Source organism: Clavelina lepadiformis, chromosome 9 (genome assembly GCF_947623445.1).
Source record: "Clavelina lepadiformis chromosome 9, kaClaLepa1.1, whole genome shotgun sequence".
NCBI lineage: Eukaryota > Metazoa > Chordata > Ascidiacea > Aplousobranchia > Clavelinidae > Clavelina > Clavelina lepadiformis.
Genome location: NC_135248.1, coordinates 541,504 through 559,137, shown reverse-complemented (window position 1 = coordinate 559,137; position 17,634 = coordinate 541,504). Strand labels below are relative to the sequence as shown.

At 43.2% G+C, this 17,634-nt stretch overlaps 4 protein-coding genes and 1 long non-coding RNA gene across 5 annotated transcripts; 2 read left to right on the top strand and 3 right to left on the bottom strand.

Moving 5' to 3' along the window:
• Positions 1 to 202: 202 nt before the first annotated feature.
• On the top strand, positions 203 to 7,429 carry LOC143470322 (maternal embryonic leucine zipper kinase-like). Its single transcript, XM_076968378.1, has 16 exons — positions 203 to 1,792; positions 1,954 to 2,070; positions 2,458 to 2,601; positions 2,725 to 2,867; positions 2,942 to 3,059; positions 3,250 to 3,417; positions 3,491 to 3,577; positions 4,394 to 4,515; positions 5,041 to 5,128; positions 5,206 to 5,369; positions 5,436 to 5,555; positions 5,624 to 5,748; positions 5,832 to 5,907; positions 6,326 to 6,497; positions 6,568 to 6,671; positions 6,739 to 7,429. The coding sequence occupies exons 1-16, from the start codon at positions 1,628 to 1,630 to the stop codon at positions 6,956 to 6,958; spliced, it is 2,133 nt and encodes a 710-aa protein (XP_076824493.1). The 5' UTR covers positions 203 to 1,627; the 3' UTR covers positions 6,959 to 7,429.
• On the bottom strand, positions 7,414 to 16,624 carry LOC143470325 (uncharacterized). The gene is made up of 4 exons (XM_076968382.1): positions 16,469 to 16,624; positions 16,334 to 16,395; positions 7,819 to 7,944; positions 7,414 to 7,743 (listed from the first exon to the last, which is right to left on the bottom strand). The coding sequence occupies exons 2-4, from the start codon at positions 16,353 to 16,355 to the stop codon at positions 7,514 to 7,516; spliced, it is 378 nt and encodes a 125-aa protein (XP_076824497.1). The 5' UTR covers positions 16,356 to 16,395; positions 16,469 to 16,624; the 3' UTR covers positions 7,414 to 7,513.
• Positions 9,041 to 11,084, bottom strand: LOC143470326 (uncharacterized). The gene is made up of 2 exons (XR_013119349.1): positions 9,445 to 11,084; positions 9,041 to 9,302 (listed from the first exon to the last, which is right to left on the bottom strand). It is a non-coding gene; the product is annotated as an uncharacterized LOC143470326 (long non-coding RNA).
• LOC143470324 (uncharacterized) lies at positions 14,256 to 15,449 on the top strand. Its single transcript, XM_076968381.1, has 2 exons — positions 14,256 to 14,966; positions 15,093 to 15,449. The coding sequence occupies exons 1-2, from the start codon at positions 14,580 to 14,582 to the stop codon at positions 15,141 to 15,143; spliced, it is 438 nt and encodes a 145-aa protein (XP_076824496.1). The 5' UTR covers positions 14,256 to 14,579; the 3' UTR covers positions 15,144 to 15,449.
• On the bottom strand, positions 16,624 to 17,568 carry LOC143470323 (neuropilin-2-like). Its single transcript, XM_076968379.1, has 3 exons — positions 17,264 to 17,568; positions 16,964 to 17,160; positions 16,624 to 16,902 (listed from the first exon to the last, which is right to left on the bottom strand). The coding sequence occupies exons 1-3, from the start codon at positions 17,478 to 17,480 to the stop codon at positions 16,630 to 16,632; spliced, it is 687 nt and encodes a 228-aa protein (XP_076824494.1). The 5' UTR covers positions 17,481 to 17,568; the 3' UTR covers positions 16,624 to 16,629.
• Between the last annotated feature and the right edge of the window lie 66 nt (positions 17,569 to 17,634).

Here is a 17,634-nt window from a genome sequence, read left to right as displayed (position 1 = left end):
CTTTCTATAAACACATTAGAACGCGTTTTTGTAAATTTATATTAGAATTTTCGCTTCAAATCAAATATTTGAAACATTGCAAAAGAATGAATTATTGTCTTATTTTTATTGCGAAACTCTAACGTAAGCTCATCTTTTATAACAATGGTTTAGACAAATGCGGGAATTTTTACAGATACGTTAGTTCCATATCATATATAATATAACTTTGCGCAGTTAGCACAAGGCTTTATATGTATTTTATAAAGTTCTTGGAACAAAGATGTGAAAATATTTAACGTAGACCTGAAGTTTCTATGAAGAATCTTTGAGAGTTAGAATCCCGACTGGAAAGTACGGCAGTTGTCGACGAGAACTGGTGCGTGCAAACACGCAAATTTTGGCGTGAAGGAGGGCACTGAAGCTTAAATTCTTTGTTTAATTTTTATAATTTGGAATGATGCGTAAAATATTCTGCGTGCATGTCAGCATGATGATGAACATTTTGCGCGTAGGTGTCACACTTTCCACGATGGTCTGTGCTGGCTAACTGGACAATTTCTGTTTAGTTTTGGTGCAGCTGACGAATGCACCAATAAATTTAATGTCTAAATTTGCGCCGTACCAACGTAATACTTATAATGTAGATCAGAGCTATCAGAACTATTTAAAGCAAAGGTCCAGTGTTGTGGTCCAACGTCAAAATTTTTTGGCATCTCTTCATTCCCATGAAGCCATAGAAATATAACATGATTTTTCTAACAAAAAAATGAAATGAGAATGTAACAGAAATTTACACCAAATCTGGTGAATGGATACACAGCAGGTCCAGTTAAAAGTCGATGACAGAGGTGAAGGTTTTCATTTGTCATAAAAGGTTTGAAACTTGTTCCTTGCCAAGTTCATATTTGAAAACACGGACTCGTAGTAAGTAGCACCTAAACAATTTTCATGAGCAGTTTTCATTATTAAACTTTTTCTTCTAAGATGCCATAACACCAGTAGGTTTAGGTTAAATTGTGAGTAAACTAAGATCTGCAAATTAATCACATTTATTAGCTTTTCTATTTCATGGCAGCCAAAATGTTAGCTTTATATTATCATGCTTTATTATTGTTTTCTGTATTGTTTTGAAATTATAGTGAAATTCCAATTCAGTTATTCCAGTGTTGCCAAAGCACAAACCAAGAGCAGAAAGCAAAGGTTGCAAAACCCATGGGTTTGAACATGCTAAAAATTTAGCTGTAACATTGTTATTTTTGTGTCACTGTGTGTCACACTTTCCACTCGAGATTACTGTATTTGCATCCGACTGCATTTTTCTAAAGTTATTTTGATTGACTTAATTGTATTGTACATTCACTGTGAGACATCATTTTCAGCGGATGTTTTATTCATATCAAGGCCAGATCATCTCGATTATCCGCTAGTTGTCGATTCCTGGAGTTAAACTCAGCATTGTGGATTGTTCTCATAATTACGTGTAGATTTGATTTTGTCTCAATTGACATTTTGTCACGTTAGTGTTTTATTAGACATAATTAGTGTGTTAGCTGCTCATGTGATCGCATTATTTTGATTCACACAAACTGTGCTCGATGACATCACCAGTTTTGTCATAATTGCAAGGTTGAATATATAAAATTTTATGATAAGTTATAAGATGGTTGTGGAAGAATACAGCGCAATCGCGCAGCATTACAAGCTGAAGGAGACGGTTGGATCGGGAGGTTTTGCGAAAGTTAAACGAGCGGTCCACCTCCCAACGGGGGAGACGGTCGCCATCAAGATCATGGATAAAGTTGCTCTTGGGGTGAGTTTAATCGAGTTTATTGTTTGTTCAAAGAGACTTGTGTTTATGACATAACAATTGGTGAGTGTGGAACTCACATCAGCTCGGTAAAGTGGCTAAAAGAGTGGGCCAGAGGTATTAGATGATGTCACTGCTTGTCACATCTCGGATCTATTTTTCAGGCTGATCTCCCACGAGTGAAGACCGAGATTGAAGCGATGAAGAATCTCCATCACCAGCACATCTGCAGGTTGTATCAAGTGGTTGAAACCCCCAAGAAAATCTTTATGGTGCTTGAGGTGACACTTTCCGTCAGACGTTGTACACCACTAATCACATTTCTATTCTAGACCCGAGCTATATACTATAAAAAATAGTTTGTTTATGTGTAAGCTTCTTGGCAGAACACACAAAAGTTACAAGATGCAGATACGTTGATATTAAGCGTATGTTGTTGTTGTGCACTAAACTGATCGGTCACACGTCAACAGCAAACAAGGATTCAATGAAATTACACAATAAACTTGTTTTGAACATTGTTAGCACAGACCTCTGCGATCATGTGATTAAGCTCATGTGACGATGACTTATGCTTATTTGTGTATTTGGTGCTGAGTCATGCTGTGTGGACCTGTTGGTTCAAACCAAAACAATGTATTTTAACATTCTTATGCTTAACGACTTAGTATTGCTCTGGTGGAGAGCTGTTTGACTATATCGTGCAACGGGATCGGCTCAGCGAATCAGAATCCAGGGTTTTCTTCCGTCAAATAGTGTCGGCCGTGTCGTATATGCACAACCTCGGTTATGCCCATAGAGATCTTAAACCAGTAAGTAGTTTCCTTGTGTATAAATTTATGTCAATGATTTTAAGCTAGACTTGTGTAATTTCTTATAAGCACCGTGGCTTCAACTGCAACCATAGAAATATCAAATATGACGTCTATTTGTAGGAGAACCTTTTAATCGACGACGATCAGAAACTGAAGTTGATTGACTTTGGTTTGTGCGCCAAGCCTAAGGGGGGCGTGGACGGTCGCTTGCACACCTGCTGTGGCAGCCCTGCCTATGCCGCTCCTGAGCTCGTGTCTGGGAAGTAAGTTGCTGGCAGATCTCATTATCATGTCATGAATGCACTGTGACGTCACAATGAGAGTTTTATTACACCAGGTCGTACATCGGGAGTGAGGCGGACCTGTGGAGCATGGGGGTGCTGTTGTATGCTTTGTTGAACGGCTTTCTCCCATTCGATGACGACAACATCGGCTTGCTGTACAGGAAGATCAAGGTGATGAGTGCTTCAGTGCTATAATGCATGTTCTGATGTATGCTAATGTTCAATTATGGGCCAGTTTTTGCGCTTAACATCGTCACAAAGCAGCTTTTGTGCGTCATTTGATGACTCATAGATCACTCAGCTACAGCAGTGGCTTTGTGTGATGACGTAGCATGAGTGTGAACAGCTCAGTTACATTCAGGCCGGAATATACGACACGCCTGACTGGTTGTCAGCTGACAGCTTGTTTCTGCTCAAGCGACTGCTCCAGGTCGACCCTAAACGCCGCATCACCGTCGAACAGCTCCGATCTCACCCGTGGGTCGTCGCCGAAGTGGAAGTCCCCGTTGAAAGCAACACCAAGTATCAGGTGGGCCCCACGCAACGATATATCGCGTCCAATTATCCTTAGTTGATAAATTAATCAGTCGTTGTTGCGTCAGATGAGCGTTTTGGACGATGACGTCATAACCGAGTTGAGCGTTCATGAAAAAATTTCGCGGGAAACAATGAAAGAAAAAGTGTCCAAGGTTTGTGGCATAATAATGGTTATCTCCCGCGTGCTTTCAATGTTTATTGTCGCCCATGCAAATAAGTGGGACGGGCGTCACGTGACGACACACCTTGCTTGCTTATGTGCGAGTTGCCGGAGTTAAAAGGCGCAACAAGCTCACATGGTTTGGTGCGCATCTAACTATTTCCGTTACATTCTACACTGTCTCTATGACGTAATAGCACGTCGAGCTGTGCTCTGCTGCCTTGTTTGGTAAATTTGCCGGTTATCGAAAATCAACAATTAATTATTTATCAAATATAGTAGACTCCGTTTTATATGACCATTTTGGTATGGTACCAAATTTTTCCACATAAAATTCTCTGTTTACTACGACCAGTCTTCAAATATTATGACCACGTTTCAAATTTTTATATCGATTATGCAACATAATAGTGACAAATGTGGTATTATCACTTGTCCTACTAACATTCACTTTGCCGTTTAATGTTGATGAAGTGAATGATAAACTCGTTGTTTTTGTCATTTTGCACCAACTCTATCAATCCTGGTTAACCAACACTCTGGCAGGTTCAGTTATCGTGGCCATTTGCATATGACCACACTGCTCTGGCCTCAAGGTGGTCATAATAAGCGAAGTCTACTCTATCTCCTTGTGACATAATTAAAAACACTCTTGTTTACCAAATATGGTGTTCCCGTCCTCACATTGACCGACACCATAATCCGCAAGGTGACGTCACCATCAGCCCGCCCACGATAATCTTCTCAATATTTCTCTATTGCGCACAAAGTGCGTTTATTACGTAATTATCAACCATTGTTTCGTCAGTGGAAGTACGATTGTCTGACAGCGGCTTACTTTCTCCTGCTCAAAAAGAAAGCGAACGGGCGACCCGTGCGGTTGAAAATGACCCTACAGACCCCGCCAGTAGATGTCGCACCAGATATCAGGTTTGTTGTAACGTAATAATGAAGTAACAATAACAATGAAGAAAAGCGCTGTATCGCGAAATTATGTTTGTACAGTTGAAGCAAAAATGAGTGCTTTCTAAATTAAGTTAAACCTAAGGGCCATTGTAACCAAGAACATTCTTTGCCGGTTTAGTCAGCAACGACAAATGCGTTTTTTGCGAGGTTCTCTCCAAAACGTTGATGCATGTTTTAGTTGATTTCTTTATTATCAATGGTTCATGGTTAGATTTAACATCGTGGCTTCGTGGTGGTCTTTTGTGTTTGTTCGGTTTTGACTTCACAGGAGCTCTTGTTTGGAGCGTGTGGCCCCACAAGTTCCCGACCCTCACTTGCTTGTTGTAGCTTAGAAATATGTAGAATATACCATGACCAGGAATAAAGGGAAATGTTTTGGAAAGTTGTCGCTATTTTAATTAAAAGAGCCTTTATGTGTTTGTTATTTTGTTCATTCATCCACCATTTTATTAAACAAACAAAAAATGAAGTAACGCTTGTTGGTCACAGAACAGCGGACAAAGTGAAATCGCGAACTCCCCGCCCAACGAAGACGCGACAACCGCTCGCCCGCCACCATCGCGAGAATGTTTCTAAGGTGGATGCTCGATGTCTCCGTATTTCTTGCGCTAATCCTCACGACGCAGATTTTAAATTCAACTTTTTATCAAACAGTCGTTGTATGGGGCGCCACCTACCGAGCCGGTGTCGAGGAAAAGTTATTATCGTCGCCGCGACAGCGATGAGGCGCCTCTAGCGGACGAAATATGGTCTATCAATAACCCTTCTTGTCACGTGAGGAAGGAATCCATCGGGGAAACTCCCTCGACGTCGAGAAGGTCAGTTGTGGCTTGAGCGACTGAACGCTTTCGTGACGTCACAATTAACATCGCGTTAATGCGCAGGAGGACGAAGTCGGTTGATGACAACTTGAAGGAAAACTTCTTCATAGCTCCCGGGCCTCCCATGCGTCTGCTAGATGTCGCCAATGCGATCGCCACACCGACCGCCGTCGCTGAGGACATGTGCGTGTGTGTGTGAGCGCGCGTGCCTGTTCCATTGTTTGCACCTTGTAATACCGTGTTCCTTGCAGACCCGCCTATCGCACAGAGGAAGGCGTCGCGCCTATCAACCCCTCCCCTGTGATCAGAAGGAAACCTAACAGGTCCAAAACCCCCCCTGTGTCCAGCATGCCCCCTCCGGGCAAGTGGAACCCTGGTAGGACACCTAGCAGATTGAAGATAGTTGAAGTTTTGTCACGTTGTCGATTAATCAAGTTTTTTTGTCTTGTTACGTCACAGAAGAACATCGAAAATCGCTAGACATAAATTTGGGAGACTTCGCGGCGACCAACAACCCCTTGAGCCCGGATAGAAAGTATGATTACGTCATAATAACGATAGTTTGACCGCTTTGGTAGAGATGGCGTCTCTGCTAGATCTGCTGATTGTTATTGATACTAAATTTTAAGAATTATTGTTTTGATAAAAATTTCACTTTTTAAATCTTGGAATATAAGAAATGGCAGATAGTGTTTTGTATTCAGACTAGGGACAGCACCAATTACGTCATGCCGCGAGCATAAGTTGCATCAGTTTATTACCTATGACGTCATTAATTCGTTTTTTGTATGCACAAAACTTCCCTCTGTCACGTCATAGTTGAACTTTTTCATTTAAGACTAGAGCATTAGCCCACGAAGCGGTCGGCTGCTGTGAATGTTTAATGAACTGACTCCGCTAAGTCTGTTAAAGTTTCTCACCCCGGTGCATGAGGTAACGCGCGTAACTTACAGGACCAAGTCGGTCGACGACTCTCTCCACACAGCCCACTTCGAACCGCTCACTCCTGGCAAGCACAAGAGGAGCAGGATGTTCGGAAGCTTCGAGCGCGGATTGGATAAAATGAAGACCATCCTCACCCCCAGGAGAAGACTGGGATCCGACAGCGGACCCAGGAAGATCAAGGTCAGTTCGCGTCGTCGCTTTATTACGTCATAGCTACTTAAACAGATCGTTAAGCATTGTGACGTCACAGGTGTCCTACAACGTGTCGAACATATGCAAGTGTGACGCGGTGTCGCTGTTAGAGGAGCTCAAGCGCGTCGTCCCGTCCAAGCACATCGAATACAAGCAGAACGCGTGAGTTGACGTCACCGGCTATGACGTCACTGTTATCCTAGTGTGACGTCCCTTCGTTTGTCTTTAGGTACGTCATTCGTTGTCAGATGCGCGACGACTTCGGCAAGGTTGTTCTGGATTTCGAGTTGGAAGTGTGCCAGGTCATCGCGCGCTCCTCCTTTTCGAGCGGGGGCGGCTCTTCCGAGTTGTTCGGGGTGAGGAGGAAGCGGCTGAAGGGAGACGCGTTCATCTACAAGCGGGTGTGCGAAGATATTCTTAAGGACCTCGACAGCGGCAGGGTGGGGTAACTCCAGGGTTGGACTGATTGTGAGCCCACAGTGGGTGCTTCCCCACCGAGTCCATCTGTATTCTTCAAGTCGTGGACTTTTCTATGAACACAGCTTTGAGCGAATTATTGCCGCGATTTATCGAATTGAAACCCGCCATGTATTTATGTGACTTTCTGCGTCTAACCACGTCACAGTACAGTGTTATGACGTTAAATTATTTGCTGCTTTATATGTCGTTGCAATGATTTATGATATAGTGGCTGCATTTTACCCAACTTAACCCCGGAGAGAGCCCCCTGTTACACCATCTGGGTGGTGTGCCTCCCCCCCAAATCATACGCTTGTGTTGAAATAAAATATTGCGTCGTTAGATAAGAATTTCACTTTGTGTGTGCGACACCGAGTGTTTGTCTTTAATTTATTTTTGCTCGTTAGGTGGCGGTCGAACACGAGTTGATTGATCCCTTGAAATAAATAGCTGACGCGGAAGATTGCTTGGAGACTGGTTTAATTCAGTTTATCTATCACGTGATCTCGCCATATCAACAAGAGTAAGTTACATAGATTGTGACGTCACTGTCCGATCGAGCCCTGGCTGGCGACCTCGGTGCGGACAGATTCCAACTCGACCGTTGATCCGCTGCTCAGTGTAAACGAACTACGTGACGTCATTTCTGATTCTGACGTATAACTTGACTGGCTTGAAGGCGCTTTCGATTCGTCATCGCTGACGTCAAGATCGTACGTCACTTGCAGTTCCTCTGCCGCGCGGCGCTCTCTTAAAGCAGCCGCCGATGCTTCACCTGTTACGTCACAGAAACATTTTATTACAGGCTGGCCTCAGTATCTTAGATAATGACATCATAATGCGTACAGACCGAGCTGGGTGATGACCCTGTTCCAATCCTCCTCAGTCTTCACGACGTCCTCGTAGGTGGGGGGCGGGGTCGGCAGGGTGGGTGACGGGGAAGTCCGGCGAGTAGAAAACCCCCTCCCCGGGTGATCTGCAATCAAATTAAAGGTCATTGAACTCAAGACTTCATTTTGTGCGATAAGCGGCGAAAAGAAGTTGTCAATAAACCCGCAACTTCAAATACTGTTGAGAGCTTAGACAAAAATATTGAATTGGACAAAAAAGTTTAGTTAAAACTTATAAATTTTATCGAAGTTTCACTCGGGTCAAGATTAAAGCTGGAACCTTCGTAATTATCTCGACACAGACGAGGGTTGGCATGATGCCACATTTTTCATCTCATCTCAAAGTTATCGAGAAATAGTTCGCCGTTTTATATTTAAATTTCCTTTTTAGTAAAGTGACGTCACGAATTCTCAGAACTTGACACAAGTAAGGTCAAAAGGTCATGAGATGCTTTTACTGGAAGCCAAGTTTCGTTCGCGCAGTCGCGTCGATGGTTGAGTTCTGGACGGTCATGACTTCAACCACAAGGTGCGATTACTCTGGGTGGGGCGGCGCAGGTGTGCTGATTTGGTTTCTGATTTGCTGAGGTTTCATTTGGTGAAAAATATCTGGCGGTTGAAACTGGTTTGTCCACTTCGTTGTTGACTCGAATTTCTCATCAATTGACCCAAGTCTACAACCATAATTCATCCCACAACAACAAATTGAATTTTTTGTCTAATTTCTCGAACGCGAGCGTTACCGCTTGACCAACTTGGTGGAATAACAGTTCAGCTCAGTGCAGAGTTTGCGCTCTACCCGGGGCTTTTCAAATGCAATGGAGCGGAAAGACGAGATCACTTTGAGCTGATTTAGTGTTTGTTGTCGACAACAAAGTTTGTTGCAAACAGTTAATTTGCTGAGATTGCGCCAATTCGATAATTTAGTTGGCGCAGAAGGCCACGTGTTCAAACCCATTGTTTATTAGATCTTTATCTCTGTCGACTTGCTACCGATGTCGCAATCACAGATAATGGGGCATCGCGCCTTTAACAAGCAGCCCCGCGCTTTCCAACGTGACAAACAATCGCCAACTCGTGATTTTTTGCGATGAGTGTTGCGCAATCACGTGTCGCCATTCGTGTGTTTATGATTTGACCTGGTGACCGACTCAGCTGAATAATGACGACTCATGATGGGGACAGGTTGGTGATGAAATGTTTAATCAGAAAATGCAACAGGTAAGCGCTATATCACGTGACACAAACTGAACTAATTGCAGTACATTGAAAAGAACGACACCTCGTGACAAGAGAAATGCAACAAAATCATTCTTGCACAGTGTAAAGTGAAAAATATAAAAAACATATCTGCGCGTACATCGCGCGGCGGTTGTTACGTCACAGGTGATAGAACGACTTCAGCAAGTTCAAGGCTGTTTGCTTGCAGCGGTGGTGACAAGTTCTGCGGAAAGGAAACGAAAAGGTCAACACTTGGTCCAAGTTCAACGACATATATCGTCGTCATAAACAACTTCGTGCTTTGATCGATATTTTAAATTGCGGTCATTACACAACGTATTAGATGACATCAACATCATATTTACCTTGCTTACTCGTGCGTGACGAGTCGTTTTCAGCAAAATATTGCACAAAAATTTGAAGATTTTTTCTGCCTCGAAGGCTTCTTCGGGTTTTGCCTTTTCACTTTTTTTTAAACTTGGATTGACCAATGAGAAGACGTTCCAGAATAAATCCAGGTTTCTTCGATTTTGTTGAGCAAGAATGAGCAAATGGTTGCTCCCCCCTCCTCGTACGTTAGATTCCTCGGGGAAGTTGTTTCAACAAAAAGCATCTTTCGTTCAGATGATGTCTTCTTCATGGTCAGTGTGATCCGGACACAATCGCTTGAAAAGACGAAATCAGGTCTTCCTACGCGTTTCAAGCGATTTGTTCTCGAAGCAACGCTCCTACACATTCGTAATCCTCGCATTGTCTTCGATGAATCGACCAAGAGTTCACTGAGTCGACCAAGAACACGTCCAAGTATAAATTGAAGGCAGTGTACATGTCCAGACCTCTTCCTACAGAAGCAGGCTGCATGTTCGATTGTTTTTTGAGTCTTTGATAAATTCCAAAATCTTCACCTTGGCAATGACCTCTCTCAACCTTTCTAATCCGCGCGATCTCGGCCAGATCGGCCTAGAAGCGTCCAGCGAGGAGGCAGCAAATACAATCCATTGTTAAGTCAAAACGCGACAAGAAATATTTCATAAACTTTCCACAGATACTCAGCTAGCAAATGAGGTGACTCAATATGGCTGCCGCTCTATTTATACCAGTCGCGTTTTTTCGCTGCGTTGGTCACGAGATCATGTGACACGATTGTTGCGCAACAACAAAGAATTCTTTCTTCGTCATGGTACAGGCAGGCCATAGTCATGCCACCATTTGAACACGTCGGTTTATTTTGGTTACTGGGAATTTTTTTAAAAATAACCAAAGTTTGAGCGATAGTTGAAGAAGAAGTCTTCCCCGCCTTGTAATGCTTTATGTTGTAACAACGCCCAGTGTGTGACGTCATAAGGGCTCGTTTAGGGTTGGCAACGAAGGTGCGGTGGAGGCGGATTCACCGGTGACATGTATTTGCATCAAACATCGATCAAAGGTCGCTTCTAATCGCGCCATCTTTGATTATAAATTCGAGCTGGTAAGATGAATGATTGTGACGTCAGAATAATCATGAAAATTCCTCCTTTCCTTCAAACCTTATGGGCAGCGCCAAACCTTTAGTTGCCACAATCAACGGAAAAAAACAAAAAACCCGACCTAAAACTTATTTCCAACCAAACAGCGAATGGTTTCGGGCGTTTTTAAAAAATCTTCCTCGAAAGTTTCGAGCGCTACACCGAAAGTCACGTGATGCTTGTGTGACGCGTTCATAAAACATTCCACGAGTTCATTCGAGGATTGTCGAAATATTTCACGCTCCACTCATTCAACATGAAGCTACTTAACAGGTGACTTTATGACTTGGTCCGGGTCCTAGAATTATTGCTTCTGTCTTCCACCGAAGTTTGTTGACGTCACGTCGGATTTAGGTTTGGAAATTCTGTTTTCATTGTGACGTTCCCAGAAAGTCTTTTTTGAAAATTGAACAAAACTTTATTTGGCAGCAAAAAGCGACGGTCGTACTTGGAACAATAACCATTATGACGTTATCATGCTTTTCCCGAGTAATCTGCAAGTTAAGTTTGAACCTGTCCATACTGGGGGGTCATACCGGGTCACATGAAAGTTTAACTGTTTCCATGGTTTCAATGACCAACAAACATCGCTATGAAAACGTTTTTGCCTCACAATCGAACCCGTTTGCTCCGAAGTATTTAAATTTAATTGAGGTATATGCACTGAACCATGACCAACCCCAAGTTGTTTATCGAAAATATTTTCCCGGGAATTACCACCGATGTTTCCTTGGACCTGTATGCTTCGAATACTTGAAGAAAAGACAGAGTTGAAAGCACACAGACATCATATATCACTTGTACTCACAACAAACCAGTGACGTTGTTTATGAAAACGCGACCCTCTATTTTCGCGGCTTGTTGGGAGATTAGACGTCGCTTTGATCTCCTTATAAGGGCATGGCAGCAGACGTGTGCTGATGCGACGGCGGAATTGCTACGATGACAATCATGCTGGCGGCTGCGCTGGCTCATTATTACGTCACAATGATTTTCTGCTCAATATTTACTTTCAAAAGAATTCTAGAAAATTCTTGAACGTTCGCTTCTATGTCACGTGAAACCTGTCGCTCGTGTACTTTGCGTAACGATGACGCGGCGTTTATTTATTTATTGGACATCCGGTTTCAGATGTCAGAACGGATGTCGGACGCGATTTGTGGAATGTCCACATTTTATTCATCAATTTCCGTTCATTTCCTTTTGAGGGAAATTGTTAGACAGTTTAACACCCGCTTTTAATTTGATCCAAGGAAGTACTGAGCCGTAAGTTCCGGATAAGATGGTGTGTGTGTGTGCGTGTGTGCGTGTGTGCGTGTGTGCGTGTGTGCGTGTGTGCGTGTGTGGGTGTGTGAAAGGAGCTCAAAGTGCGACCAATATACTGACCTGCACATGCGCTCTACACCAAGCCTTAAATGAGCCTCATCACAAAGACACTCATGCTACTTGACACGCTTATGAAACATTGTGATGTAATGATTCGTCATAAAGCGGTTGAACCCGCAGCCTTCGAAGCAATCTGTCGTTTATTCGCGGGAATTCTCGAACGCGCAGAACTTGAACAGGTGCAGGCGCGTGATTAGATCGCGATTTTTGACAAACTCTTAGATAAAAAATTTTTTCACAGAATCGCCAAATCCCTTTCTCCCCAGCCCGCTACAACTATTTCCGCTGTGACGTCAGCGCCCTTTCCCACAGGTTTGATCTAGAACACATCCAAAAGTAGGGCACGTGTTGGTTATGTAATAATGTCAATCATGACGTTAATAATTGACAGAATGGATGCCATGGCAGGTGCTGGCGATCGTGGGATCAATTATTTTCAGTTGAATTTTGACAACTCGTCCCACGTGACGCAAATTTCAGCAATTTTCTAAAATATTTCTGATTTTGGCCGATGTGGGGAAATCGAGACTTCAACAGCGCCCTACTATTCCATAGGTCACATGACAAGAAGGAATTTTGTTCCAAAACGCTCCACCCCCCTCCGCAATGTACATACAGTGTCACGTGACATAGCTTACATTACACAGGTAATACAACTGAGCTAAATATAATTTGTTGTGAATATCCCGGATGTGGAATGACACAGAAAGGTGTGTTGGGGTTAACCGGGTTGAACCTCAGCATAATATGTTGCTCAAGTTGAGAGAACAGTTGTCTCAGCTCCAACAAAATATTGTCCGTCCAGATGTTTTAGATTCCTCGGTGTTGCCATAACAACGATGCCACGTATTACCGCCAGAAATGGAATGAACTCATCTGACCTGACGTCTGTACATTTCATTGGTGCAAATAACATAAAACAAGTTGAACTCTTAACGACCTTATACGTGTTTACTCGAGCGTGTCGATGTTGTTCCGCTCAAGATTTTGTTCCATCGAGACGTCAACAACAATAAATATCATATTTTAAGCGACATTTCTTGGAATGTCAAAAAATATTGTTGAAACTGGGTCTTCTTGCTCTGACCTTGATGTTGTGTATGAAGCGAGTTGAGGTTGTTGTTGATGAAAGACTTTGTTAGACTCGACACTTCAACTCGACACTTTTGCGAATAAAATGATCACAGGAATAATTTCTTGGCTCTAATCGTCTCAGGTGAAACAAATGAACGTTCTACTGAAATGTTTATTCTTTGAATAATTAAAGCCGCGGCTCCAGCAATTTGCTGCTAAGCAAATGTTTCTGTCGTCACAAAACCGTGATCTTCTCAGCGCGATTCAAGTGACCCGATGAAAGGATGTCGCGCGAAACCTCATTGTTACAAAATAATTAATTAAAACAAAACGACCGGAATGTGCATTATTTTGTATAAATAGAAAGTTATTTTTATTCCAAATTCCCCGACTTGTGCCGACGTCACAACTAAGTTTCTTTCGGACATAAATGGAAAAAACTACTCGGCGATGTCGCGATGAAAATCTAGAATCTATTTTTTCTTATAGAACGTTACCCATGGTCACGTGATGGTCGGTACTGGTATCAAACTTGCCACGTCACAGCCATGAAAGCGGCATAAACAACGTGGCGTTAATCGGTGTCATGTGATCATATACCGCGATAAATCGAAGTTTCCAGGACTTTGTGGAACTTTTTTGAAAATCGCCCGAAGCCGCTCTGTTATTGGTCGGAAATATCGAGATTATTTTTAGCTCCATCTCTGCCGGCAATTCTTAAAATTCTTTTTTGTTCATTTGAAGAAATTCTGCCTGATTATTTCGACTCATTTACATCAGAAACTATTTAGACCAGTTCTAGTAGATTATGATGTAATTAAGGCATGTATCGCTTTCATAACAGCGCGATTAGAAGCGACCTTTGATCGATGTTTAATGCAAATACATGTCACCGGTGAATCCGCCTCCACCGCACCTTCGTTGCCAACCCTAAACGAGCCCTTATGACGTCACACACTGGGCGTTGTTACAACATAAAGCATTACAAGGCGGGGAAGACTTCTTCTTCAACTATCGCTCAAACTTTGGTTATTTTTAAAAAAATTCCCAGTAACCAAAATAAACCGACGTGTTCAAATGGTGGCATGACTATGGCCTGCCTGTACCATGACGAAGAAAGAATTCTTGGTTGTTGCGCAACAATCGTGTCACATGATCTCGTGACCAACGCAGCGAAAAAACGCGACTGGTATAAATAGAGCGGCAGCCATATTGAGTCACCTCATTTGCTAGCTGAGTATCTGTGGAAAGTTTATGAAATATTTCTTGTCGCGTTTTGACTTAACAATGGATTGTATTTGCTGCCTCCTCGCTGGACGCTTCTAGGCCGATCTGGCCGAGATCGCGCGGATTAGAAAGGTTGAGAGAGGTCATTGCCAAGGTGAAGATTTTGGAATTTATCAAAGACTCAAAAAACAATCGAACATGCAGCCTGCTTCTGTAGGAAGAGGTCTGGACATGTACACTGCCTTCAATTTATACTTGGACGTGTTCTTGGTCGACTCAGTGAACTCTTGGTCGATTCATCGAAGACAATGCGAGGATTACGAATGTGTAGGAGCGTTGCTTCGAGAACAAATCGCTTGAAACGCGTAGGAAGACCTGATTTCGTCTTTTCAAGCGATTGTGTCCGGATCACACTGATCATGAAGAAGACATCATCTGAACGAAAGATGCTTTTTGTTGAAACAACTTCCCCGAGGAATCTAACGTACGAGGAGGGGGGAGCAACCATTTGCTCATTCTTGCTCAACAAAATCGAAGAAACCTGGATTTATTCTGGAACGTCTTCTCATTGGTCAATCCAAGTTTTTAAAAAAAGTGAAAAGGCAAAACCCGAAGAAGCCTTCGAGGCAGAAAAAATCTTCAAATTTTTGTGCAATATTTTGCTGAAAACGACTCGTCACGCACGAGTAAGCAAGGTAAATATGATGTTTATGGTTTGTGAGGGCGTCATGTTGTATATAGCTGCTTATACTCACCATGGCTACGCGTCTGAACATGTGACGAGTTTGTCAGAATATTTAAATTCTTCTTTGAATTCGCAGGAACTCATCGCGCACTGCAACATTCTTGCTACGTCAATATGTGCATTGTGACGTCAATATGGCTTATGATTGCCGTGTTTTCCAAGAGCCAAGCTTCGTGATTTCAGTTTTGTGTTAGAAGCATTTTCTACTTTCAAGAACTCTGGTTCGCCCGTTACTGTTGTGACGTCAATGCAGGCGCATCACGTGCGTGATGTCGGAAAGAACATTCTGTTCGTGAATTTACTCCGATAAAAACGCTTTGTCATGCGCTAATATAAACTGCTGTGTCATGCGTCGATATTATTATGACGCAAAATATTATGTTGTGTTTATGCCGAGTGTTGAGTTTTCGTAATAAAACCTCATCTACTTCCACTTGCTGCTTTGATTCTCGAATTAAAAAGGGGAATTCCACTGGCTAAGACCTAGCTTCACCTCAGATTGTGACGTAAACACCAGTTATTGTGTTTAAGCAGAAAGGTGGCCGCAGTGTTGTGCAGGTCGAGGCCGACGCTGTTTTCCGCTGCACTCGCGCTTCTTTGTTGACGTCAGCGTCGCAGGTGAATTTTTCATCTTTGTTTTGTCGAATTCGAAATAAACACGATCGCGGCAGCTCCGGTGGGAATTTCCTTCAATATTTCCGATAAACAACTTTACCGGTTCCTTCCTATCACGTCACAATCGCTTTGTTATTTGCGCTACTGGGTTTTAATTGGAACGGGCAAGTTCATTCACCTCCTCACCACCTGAAGGACTTAACGTAACAATCGTTGCCATGGAAATATTCGTCGTTGAAAACACTTTTTAGGGTTGAGCTGAGTTCACAAACAAGATGCGGGGAAAGTGTGGAACAGGCTAAAAAATATTTTTGATCTCACAACCGCGATTGTTTGGTCATAAACAGTGATTAACTGCGGTAGTAATTTTATAACTTTCGACGGGACTTAGCTCCCGGCGTCAATATCACCTGAATGTCTCGGGAATTTAGTCAATCATTAATGTCACGGGTGCCATAGTTACGCAACAAACACGAATTCCACTTCCCGATTGCCGTAGCTCCAATATGGCCTCTGACGTCACAGAGGAAATAGTTGTAGCTTAAACTTGAAAGAGAAGCGCGCGCGATCACCGTGGCAGGTGTCTGGTAGTTAATACCGCCCCCCCCCCCCGGCTCCCTCTGACGTCACTTTAAACTTTTGCTTTTTATAAATAATTTATCAAAAGATTGACTTTAAATAAATTCGCTTTTTTATGTTTACCGTTTATGACGTCAAGATCCATTGTTCCGCAACAATTTCCCGCTTCGAGTGGATCGTTCGAACTGAAAGATCAAAGATTAACAGTGACATCGCGTTCTTAGGAACAACTTCTATTATTTCGTCACAATCGCCCACCTGAGCCAGCATCGGTATATAGCGCCCACTAGCGTGGTACATAATATGAAGAGGAAGAGAACTGCCGAAAAGAGCTTGAGGTACTCCCACTGGTAATCCTTCGGCTCCTCCGCTCCGGAGTCAACCGGGATCTCCTCATCCGCTCTTCTGCTCGATGCGTTCTACAAATATTGTCCCATCAAATATTGGCATCGTCCCTCACATAGACATAACATTACCATCATCTGGTAGTTTAGGACGAAGCCCTTCCCCCTCCTGGACACGTCAGAGCGGAAGTAGAAGTACAGGGTCGACCCCGGTCTCGCGCTGCTCCTTCGAGGGGGGCGGTTCCTCCCGCAGTAAGTGCCCCAACTATGACGATAGACCAACTCTGGGTTGTCCGGCTCAATCTGGAATTCTTCGAAGATGTGGAGGAAATCGAACGGGCACGACAACTGCAAATGCAGATCGTGACGTCATATAGTGCATTATTAACGTCATAAACTGCCATTTTACCCTGCTGTGGTCAGGTCCAGGTTCAAGATCAAACGCGTTGAAGATGACGTAACAGACGTGGCCGGCAGGTGCCTGGATGCTCCAAAGACAGGTCTGGTTGTTGTCATAGCTACGGGGGTAGTTGGGGCTGGTGATGAACCCAAATCGGGAATTATGCTCTGTGACGCCACAAACCGTGTTCGATTCTGGCGCAAAATCTGCAACAATGAAATCTAACCAGCTCAAATGGGATGCAAGGAACAAGCTAACCTAAGTACAAGGCGATGGCGCCACCTAGCGTATACTTGCGTCAGTACTCACCGGGCCTGGTCAGTCTGGGTTCGGTCAGGCTGGGTTCGGTCAGGCTGGGTTCGGTCTGGTTAAGCAAGTTGCTCCCGCCAGTCGTAGAATGAACCTGACCTGCTTCATGAGACAGCCCGCTTTCATCTTGACTAGAACTGGTTGACCTTGAACTCGCACAATCCGTAGTTTTGAGAACAAACAGCACGACAAACACAACACAAGATGACGTATTCATGTTAACAATGAAATTTACAGTTTTTCATCTTCTACATTTCTTTTTTCTTTATTCCAACAACATTCTTTATGAAATATATTAACCTTAGACCAAAAAATAGCAGTAAAATTCACTTCAAATTGATGATCACAGCTCAATGCCATTTGCTATTGTG